The sequence below is a fragment of the Notothenia coriiceps genome, unplaced genomic scaffold (genome assembly GCF_000735185.1).
Source record: "Notothenia coriiceps isolate Sejong01 unplaced genomic scaffold, NC01 NC01_scaffold00030210, whole genome shotgun sequence".
Taxonomy (NCBI): domain Eukaryota; kingdom Metazoa; phylum Chordata; class Actinopteri; order Perciformes; family Nototheniidae; genus Notothenia; species Notothenia coriiceps.
The window spans coordinates 32,751-43,461 of record NW_011362911.1 but is presented as its reverse complement, the minus strand read 5'-3'; the positions used below and the strand labels follow the sequence as shown (position 1 = coordinate 43,461).

The 10,711-nt window shown below is 42.1% G+C and overlaps 1 protein-coding gene across 1 annotated transcript in view; it reads right to left on the bottom strand.

Moving 5' to 3' along the window:
* Window positions 1–1,116: 1,116 nt before the first annotated feature.
* Window positions 1,117–10,711, bottom strand: part of LOC104959286 (homeobox protein Meis1) — a 39,778-nt gene continuing 30,183 nt past the window's right edge. The window contains exons 4-6 of the mRNA XM_010787151.1: window positions 9,154–9,243; window positions 6,781–6,878; window positions 1,117–2,072 (exon numbers count right to left, since the gene is read on the bottom strand). Coding sequence (XP_010785453.1) covers window positions 6,820–6,878; window positions 9,154–9,243 — 149 coding nt within the window. The 3' untranslated portion in view covers window positions 1,117–2,072; window positions 6,781–6,819. The remainder of the gene's footprint in view (window positions 2,073–6,780; window positions 6,879–9,153; window positions 9,244–10,711) is intronic.

The window sequence follows — 10,711 nt, the reverse complement described above, 5'->3', positions numbered from 1 at the left end:
CTTTCAAGGGACATTTGTCACTTTTTTAAAACTAGTATTTTATTATATTTCTGCTTGTAGGAATATAATGTGAGACTAGTTATGAGTTCTGTTATTTGAACAAAAAGTATTTATTTACAACACAGATGTACATATACCCTTCAAAGTAAAAGCATAAGAAACATGACTTGTCTTCAAAGGAATCTTAAAGATGTGCGTAATACATGTTTGAAGCAATGGATAATGGATGCATTGATAACGCACACACACGTTCCCCCTCACATACTGCCACACACACACACACACACACACACACACACACACACACACACACACACACACACACACACACACACACAGTGACTTTTACATTCTCTCCTGTCTGTTGATCAGCATAACATCAGCTGGTTCAATCAAAAATGAATGGGCTGTGGTGGAAAAGGTGTTTTCCCATAGCCTCCGCCTCTCCTTGTTATCAGGCCGCGTTAAACACTGAGGGGAAAAGAATCCATTGGCCATGCGAGTGCACAGCCTTGTGACATAAACACATCAATAGGACACTGGAATAGACGTCCAGTGTCGTTCAATCACAGACACACATGGAGAAAAACAGGAAACAATGTGTTTGCAGGACACACACTTGTAGTTTCCCATCCGCTGTTACTTTTGTAGCTTGTTTATGAGCATCAGTTGAAGTTCGTTATCATGTTAGCCTGTCATGATGTAAACCATGTTGACACATACATTATTTATATGGATACATTGGACAATGGCAGTATAATTAAAAACCTTGTTAATCCAAAATGTTAGCTTCTCAGAAACTCTGTTTAGCCTGATGTCATTGTTTTTGGAGTTAATCTAATGAGTTATTGTAGGGTGCATGTCCTCAAATGGTCAGTAAATGTGTATGCCAATTAAAACCTTCTACCAGCAGAAGAACATATAATCCAATGATATGAAAATGTAAAAAAAAAAGGCATCACAATTGGAGTCACACAGCAACAGTAATACAAGTAAGTTGCTTCCTGCATGTACGTGGATGGGCTGTGTGTGCTGGATGTAAACAAGTCAAGTTTCAAAAGGTGGAGATCTGAATCACTCTCTTTCCATCCAAATAAAGGCCTGCGAGAAATGACAAACTGATCGAATTGTCCGTTTATTCACTTTCTTTTTCTTTTAAAAATGCATCGTGATTGAATGAAGGGAGGGGGCAGGAGGTCAAATTTGATGGAGACGGCACACACATAGTGTGGAAAGAAATCAGAAAAAAAGAGAAAAAAGTTCACATCCTTTTTTTAAAAATCTATTAGAAACAACATAATATGCAGAACAATACAATAGCATTTACAATACTTAAATTCCCAGTTCTTGTGAGAGTCCAGCGTAATTTTACATCAGTATACAGTATATTTTCTTTCTCCACTCGCTTCCCAAACTAGGGTTTGATATAGTTATACTTTTTATTTCTTTTCTCTTGCTTTCCCTCCTTCCATGTTTCAATCCACTATATTTTTTAAAGGGCACCTCTTTTGCTTTGTTAGTGTCCTGTCAGATACAGACATTGGCTTCTCCTTGGTCCAATTCCATCGTCCCAAAGAGTGGAGTGCTCTTCACAGGATCTCTCTCTTGTTTACCAAAGAGTCTAGAATATATCACCAGGTGCTGCATTCGCCAAAGGTACAGGCAAAGGACACAGTGTGTCTCTCGTGTGTCGTCTATGCTCGCAATCGCAATCACAATCACTTGTAATGGAGGAGTCCATGTGCACCTTGTGGGCAGTGGCAAGGGGGCGAAGTCTAGTGCCCACCAGAGAAGAAGAAGAAGCGGGGGTCAGTCGGGACAGGGGATCATCTGGTTTGGACATAGTTTGATCTTCTGTGCATCACCGTCGCTGGACACATAGACTTGGAAGGGTTGAAGGCAGACATGGAAAGCTTCCATGTTGCAGATATCAGCCGAATAATATGTTGTTGGGTGTTGGAGGTGGACAGAGGGGTTACTGTTGGTTGTTGTCATCAGGAAGTCAAGGAGCCCTGTTCCCGTTCATCCGTAGGCCTCGTTGAGACAGGTGATCCCCGGGTTGCCCTGCCGTTCTGAGGAAAGAGGAGATCGACAGGGTTAACCAACGATCAGTGTTGGATCAGTAATGGGTTGCATTTGGACAACAGATTGAAGTCTGCAAAAGTCTCTATTAATTATGTTTTTTGTATTTGAATAACTCAGTTTCTATGGGTTGTGCAGGGGTCTCAAACTCAAGGCCCGGGGGCCAAATCCGGCCCGCGAGTTCATTTTATGCGGCCCCGCAAGAGCTTGCAAAGAATATAATATCGTTTATTATACGGTTACATGCCACTTTACAGAAGCAGGTTGCCCATAAACTACATGTCCCACAATGCATCTCGTTTTGTGACATGCAAGAGACTTGCAATTATTTGCCTTGGACTTCTGCTTTCACACGAAGCACGTCCGGGGCTGACTCCATTTTGGACATAAGACGACGTTATCGCCTACCATGATTATAGATTTTACATAGCTTTAGTCGGTAAACCTTACCCGTCTTGTTGAAGTAGTCGTCCCGATAGCCTTTATACTACACACACAGTCAATTCGGAAAAGATTTTCACAACATTGACGAACCTTTTAATAGTGTTTAACGAAGGTCTAACGAAAAATAAACACCATAAAAAATATTACATACAAATTCACTGAACATATACTTTCTGTGTTATACTTTTAGTTATACTGAAATACATTTGTTCGCGAATTATTGGTACTTTTCTGTATATACACAACATAAATCGGCCACAGATAAAGTAGTACCAGGCTGATAGCTAAATTAATTGTACTTGCGGATATGTATGTAGTTTTGGAGAAGTTTAACCTTCCAGCATTAGTAACCGTTCTCCGCGTTTCTGGCACTATACACTCAACCACATCTGCGGACGACGGACAAAACAGGATGAAAAGAAAGCATCACGTGTAGGACAACCACTAGATAACAATCCCCACAGTATAAAGAAAAGTAACGCCGATCGCCCTATTAAACCCAGTCAGTTTCCGCAACAATTGCCTCATGCCATATCTTATTACTACATCATAATATTTTATTACCATAACTACAATGTTAATAACCGGAGACCTTAACCCAAAAATAGAGCTATCCTCATTATCCGAANACTGAAGAGACTTGCAATTATTTGCCCTGGACTTCTGCTTTCAGACGTAGTTAATTACTAAGTTATTATCCTATCCGATAATAATCTAATTCAGAGGCAATAATGTAATATAATTCATTATTTTATATATATATTATATATTTACATATGTATTTTTATATAGTCTTAAAGTTACAACCGGCCCTTTGAGTGCAACCTTTATGTGAATGTGGCCTGCGATGAAATTGAGTTTGACACCCCTGCCCAAGTGGTATGAACATTTGGTCATGTTGAAACATTAAAAAACTTGAGTGTATGTTCAAATCCATGCACATTTTATTAAGCTATAAACATGTTTAATTACTTGCACATTGCTCACGTTCAACTTCCATAATTGTTTTCTATTTCTGTTTCTTCTTGCACTATTTATATTGAATCTTGAGTTGGCATATTGTCTGCACCACTGGGACAGAGAGCATTTAATTGCAAAATGAATGAATGAGTTCGATATCATTAATCATTCATTAAATATCACAATAGCTTACACCAGACTTCTGAAAGCAGATTCATGTTACAGCTTTAGGCTGATAGCACTTGAACATGGTCGGCCCGGCTGATGTGTCTCTACAGAAGCAGTGTATTATGTGGTAACTCCTGCAGACCAAACAAAATGCTAATCTGGGTCAGAATACAAACTAAACCTGCCCTTACTAAGAATGCGTGGATACATTGGAGGATTTAGTGAGTTAATCCTACACCTTCTGTAATGCTACTTTAAAAGTAGCAGAGGACTTACAGACCAAACACACATGATCGACTTTAAGTGATACAGAGGCCATGTACAGGGAATTTAAAAGTAGTCTTTGATCATCAGGCAAAACTATTTCAGGTTACTAATGACAGGAAATAAAATGCAATGTTGTTTTGAATTCTTAAAGTCATGAACAAAGCCTTAATCTCACAGCCTAAGTCAACCGTAACCCTTTATACTGATGCAACCTGCTGCATGCCAACAAACCTCCGCATATAATGACAAATGGAGTAAAGAAATCTATCTTCACCCTCTTCTCTCCCTACATTCCTCTCCTTACAGCCAACAATAGCCGCCATCCATCTCTGCTGGAGGAACGTCACCACCGAGGAACCGCAACCATTGTTGACTAAACCAAAGAGCTGGAGAGGCTCGCGGCCGCCGTCACCTGAGAGCTCCACCACGCGTTCACCACACACAAGAGGGCCACTACAGACCACACAATGGCAGGCAGGGGAAATAACAATGGGGTGTAGCGAGAGGACAACAGAGGAGTGAAGGCAAGGGTCCTCGTTTCTTATTCCCCTCATCCATCAGTTCTCACCTGGGCTACTGAGGAGAATAGGTGTGACTTGTGTAAGAGAAGGGTGAGCTATTATGAGAGCTTTCAATGAGGTTAGGAGGTTGGGGTTTACATATCTTTTTGGACCACTTGCATCAAACATGTGACCTTTCTATTGTGTTACATAACCAAGGGTAACAAAGCTAACCATTAGCAATGCTAGCTTCAATGCAGACCATGCTTAAAGCAATGACCCATTACATTCCCAATGAATATCTCTTTGAGTTTAAGTTTCCGAAAACTGTTTGGGTTTCTTTTAATCAGAAGTCACTCTTTGATTGACATGCAGCCTAACACTAACACTACAACACTCACCATTGTCAACCAACAATAAAAACAATACAATAAGACTCCATGTGATTGCTTCCAAAAGTTGTTCATTGCATTCATGTTTAACCCTGGTTAACGAGAGCATCCCGAGGACTGAAGTCAATCCATGTCGAGGTACTAATAAACACTATGCGTGCTTGAAAGAGCACACTTGCTAATAAGGTTTTTCACTTAATAAGCCAATCAATACATTGAGCTGTTGGCCTCCTCACTCAGACTGCAAGAGGGATTTCAGAGGGGCCAACTCAACAGGGACCTACATTCATGGACAATACGAGGGGGCACACAATCCCCATTGGGACCTGTTTTTTCCCGATGTTCGTTAATAGTAAAAGTTCATCCACCAGAAAGAGAAGTTGAGGGTAGGGGGGTGAGGGTGCGTGGAAGCGGTGGGTCGAGTGGGGGGGGGGGGATCTTGACCTCTCAGCAGAAGGTTAACACATTTGTGCTTAATGATTGGAGCAATGAATGCAGGGACAAAGGGTCTCCAGCCGAGACTGGCAGGAAAGGGGTTACAGGCAGCGTTCACTCGAGCGTTCTGCCCGACATTTTGGGAAAAGCTGAGAGCGGGGAGGGCCAGAAAAATTCCATACGCTCTCCGCCATAATTAATTCTTCCACCCTGTGATAACTATTGTCCTGAAACTGAAAATTACAGTTTTCTGCGGCCACCCCTGGCTAATTTTGTGGAAGAGGGAAAGCAGCGGAGAGGAAGAAGGGAAAGGGGGTAAGGGTCATCCCAGAGTCATTCTCGTCGCAATCAAAGGCTCAGCTCGCTTCTGCTTCACTTGCTGGGCTTCATCTCTGCTGACAGGTGTATTGTTTCGCAAGGGGATATAAGCTCTGCAATCCTCATCGACTGGAAAGCATAACGCTCCTCACTAAGCAGGACTAATTGGCTTTAGTTTTAACTAATGTTTCAGTATGACTGCTAGACACACCTTCTGTATCGAGGCTCAGCACTCCCCAACAAAATAACCGCTCGATTTAGCCCCGCGGTAACAAAACCTCAACTCTGCTAATGAAAATTGCTTATAAAATATAATGAACCTGTGCTCTCATAATCAAATAAGATAACTGTCCCCCCCCCCTTCCAGTAATAACCTATTAATTTAATTGGTCATGAAAGAATATAACACATCACTTACATTTAATTGACCTAGAAAGGAAAGTATTTGATGGAGGCAAGCTAGCAGCTAGCGATGGTAAGCTAATGAAGCTGTGAAGAACTGAGTAGACATGTTTCAGTCACCATCTCTCTCCTAGCTTCTACCATCTTCCCTCCTCCCTCCTTTCTTTTACTCCCTCCACCCCTCCCTCTTTTCGTTTACGCTTCTCTCGCTTGCCATCTCTTCATCCGCCCCTCCCTCTTTTCTGTCTACCCCTCTCTCTTTTTTCTTCCGCTGTCTACTCGTCCTCTCTGCGCTTTACCCGTCTCGCAGAGGATTCCTCTGGTGGCCCAATTACGAGATTCAGCAGGCAAATTGAGGCTGTTTAAAGCAAGGTCTACTGGGAAGGCTAGCAGCTGCTGGAAAGAGGCAGCTTGGACACAGCGAACCAGCCCTCATGTTTACACACACACACACACACACACACACACACACACACACACACACACACACACACACACACACACACACACACACACACACACACACACACACCACACAAGTACAAGGTTGTGATCAAAGGCTCTTATCACCAGAACAAGGGAAGGACTGTAACAAATAAAAAAAGTACCAACTAAGAATTGCAAAACAATCACATGTACAAAATGTCAGAGGTTCCATTTTTTTTTTAAATGCTTTAAATGCAACCTAAAAGCAAACTCACTCCTCCTGATCTGCAGTTAATGTATTCATGAATAATGTACTGTAGGGCCCCACATGTAAAATAGTGTGGACTCGTCTCAGCGCATGTGTTAGTCAGTGTGTGCCTTCTTACATCCTCCTTTGTGTTGCGATTGGTCGGATCAGGGCGGGGCTACATGTAGTGCCACTGACCTTCCATGCCCATGTTCATGCCCATTCCTCCCATTGCTCCTGAGAAACACAGAGAGAGCACATTTAGATGCAATACTTAGAAAGTCAGAAAAAGATCATGCTTTTATGAAGTTAGTGCGACCAGGAAAATGTTTGCAGACGGCACTGGAAAACACATCGAACTAACTTTATACACAACACAGCAGAGAAGCACACTGGCTTAAATCTGGTAGTGAGGTGCAGTGAAGGGGGGGGGTTAAGTAGCCTGACAGTTTATCCAAACCTGCTGACTTTGAGTGGAGGGTGAGATAGGGTTAGGGACTTGAGAGGATCCCAGAAAACAGGGGATAGAGGAGGAGGAGGAGAGGAGCTTAAGGACAAACTCTGGGATTAGACCTGATGGCGTGAGAGAGAGGGGGGGAGAGAGGAAGGAGATGGTTGTGTAATGTGATTGACCACACCTGTTCTGGTTAGTGTGTCGAAGGAGAGGGAGGTAGCAGTGTGTACAGTGTGTGTGTGTGTCTTTATCGCTGTGTGTGAGGGTGCACATACTGTACAGCTTACACACAGTGACTATAAGTGCTGAGAAAAGAAAACATGAAGAAAAAAAACACAAACATGGCAGATACTCTATGTTCTGAGATGAAATTGTACATTCCCAAAGATATTGAAGCGACTGTTATTTTGTATATATTAGATTGATGTGTTTTTAACTTAATGTGCGACTGTGGCTGCGAGGGAGTGCGGTCGTCTTTCAACCAGAAGGTTGTGGGTTCGATCCCAGCCCATGCAGTCAACATGTCGATGTATCCTTGGGCAAGATACTTAACCCTGAGTTGCTCCCGATGGCCAACGGTGTGTGAATGTTAGGTCCTAGAGTAAGGTACACTGCTCTGTGTGAATGGTTGTGAATGGGTGAATGACATGTAAAGCGCTTTGAGGGGTCTTAAAGACTGGATAAATAATAATAAGTAAAGTCCGTTTACTATAATATGTATAAATGTGTTGTATGTAGGAAATATATATTTTTATACATNTCTACATCAATCTTTTCGTGTGTACAAGTTATATACACGATTATATATGTTGCCCTCCTTTTCTACTTTTTGTCAGGAAGGCTTCTAAAAATAGACACATGACTATATTTTTTTCTGACTGTTGGTGGAGCGAGATATACAGTGCGTGTGATGCCTGCTCCGACTATCCTTTTCGAGAGGCGCGAGGTAAGTCTCCTGATCACAAATGGTAGCGTCCTGGCAGTGCCACATGGGTACTGCAATCTAAGGTAGAGTCTTGGGACCTACTTCGCCAAAATTGTTATTGTATTTTTGTAGCAAGCATTAAGCCAAGTGCTTCTATCGACATTACTTATTTGTAAGATCTGGAGACACAACGTAGTTAAGAAACAACAAAAAAAAGAAGTCCACACGGGCTACAGGAGAGTGCACTAAAAGAGGGAGAGACTCGCATCCAATAGACATCCTGTCGAGCAAGGAGCCCCACAAAAAAACTGGATCAATTCTCTTTTGACCACTCTCGGTAGGGTTCGTGGTCATTCTTTGCTACACATAAATGGTCACTGCAATAGACCTGGACAGACGCTCGTTTTGAGGTTAGTGACCCGTCTATAGTGCCGACCTCTTAATCCGAGTCCTTCAGTCGTCCGCGGACCAATGTTGTCTCCCCAGCTTTGACTCTGTTAAAAGTGCCCCTCTATTATCACGAACATACCATAATGTACACAGGGTAGGAAGTATGCGGAGTATTCCCTATCCCCTGTGTGCCGTGGCTGCGAGGTCGTCTTTCAACCAGAAGGTTGTGGGTTCGATCCCAGCCCATGCAGTCAACATGTCGATGTATCCTTGGGCAAGATACTTAACCCTGAGTTGCTCCTGATGGCCAACGGTGTGTGAATGTTAGTTCCTAGAGTAAGGTACACTGCTCTGAATGAATGGGTGTGAATGGGTGAATGACATGTAAAGTGCTTTGAGGGGTCTTAAAGACTGGATAAATAATAATAAGTAAAGTCCGTTTACTATAATATGTATAAATGTGTTGTATGTAGGAAATATATATTTTTATACATATTTGTATTTTTCTATTTGGGATTGTGGGAACATTTCGATTTCTCTGTCTGTACACACAAACTGACAACACAGACAATAAAGTTGACTTTGACTTGAGATACAAGAGGAAGGGCTGATGAAGGAAGAAGAGGGTGGGGGAGGAGGGTAGATGCATGAAAATGAGCAAACGACAGCGAGGAAAGAAAGGAAGAAGATGGGCATAGTGCGGGAGGAAAGAAAGGGACAGACACGCAGAGAGAAAGCCTTACCAGGTGGTCTGATTCCCATGTGCTGCTGGCCGTCCATGACGAAGCCCCCCATCGGCTGGCCATCTGGATTGTAGGGAGGTCCTTGACTTACTGTGGATGTAGGAGGAGACAGAGGGAGGGAGGGAGGGGACGGAGTGGTCAATTAGTACTTTTAATTAAGGCTCAGTGGCCGAAGCGGGATCATCTGTTGGCCGGTGCACGCACAGGGAGCCTTGCTGCTCCGAGTCGGCCCAGCCGCCGCACTGTAAGCCCCTGGTAGACTTTAATGCGTCTAAATGCTCTAATAGGGATCGGACTGAGAGAGTACAACACACACTACAGTTCACAAAGGTGAGACTTGAGCCATCTGGAAGAATTGACAAATGTTTACACAATGACTGACAGGAAGCCAATAAAAATGACTGCTTGTGTGGGGAGAATGATTGTTTTATTTACTACTTAACCTACATTTCTTATCTTTTTAAGTAGCTGTACGGTTGTAAAAATCATCTTAATTCTCACGGTTTGGGTTTGATTGTATAATATGTTGTGTTGCAGCTAGCTTTAGCTCTTCATCAAAGCTATTGGATCTCTAGACTAATTAAAATATTAAAACGTGGAGATTTCTTTTCTTTTTTTCATGTTAATTGATTGATACATTTATTTTGAACAAGTAAAATAAATAATTACAAAAAAAAACAAATGTTGCAGTGCATAGTCATGTAAGAGAAATCAAAACAAAAAATGACATTTACAACAACAACAACAACAACAACAGCATTAGCAACATAAACAGTGCCACATCTAGTGTTCGAAAAGGAGTGAGAAGAAGTTATTTAATCTCACCCCCTTGTCCCTAAATGATTTATTTATAATCTATAATCTGCAATAATTATTATTATTAATAACAAGTTCATGAAGCATTTACAGTATTTCTTTTTTTTATAAACTTTAATAATATTCCCCAGAATAAAACAATTTATGAATTTGAATCCAAAACGTTGCTGCTGTATAATGCAAAGTTAAAACAGTTTAATTCAGACAATACTTATCACGACTTGTTATGTAGAAGAAAGGACCCTTTGGCTTTTAACACTGCTATATTCATGGCCTTAGACCTAATTGCTGCTCCTATTAATGTATGGTTACACACATGATCAAAAGGATCAAACGAGTCCCAGGCTGAAGCTCTGATCATTTGTGTCAACAATAAGTCATTCTTGCTGAGTGGCTTCAGAATCCGCTCCTACCTAAATGCTCTTTCTAATAAATACTGCCTATAACTGAGCAGCTACGATAAGTGAAACCTGATAGGGTTCCTATTTTTTCCCTCGCCTCCATTGTTCTGCTCTCATAGAAATCCACTTACCTTCGATTCAGGCTGTTTGGGGGTCAGTCAAGCAAAAGCAAGACCTCGGCCCCACTGAATGCCTTTGAACTTTACTGCGCCCCTAATGCCACCCTGACCCCTGACCCCTATTACAGGTAATAAAGTTTACGGCAGTCCAAACCAAGCCATGCACCAGGGGGACCGCTCACTCCCCTCACTCCCTAAAACAGCCGCAAATAGGGCTGAGGG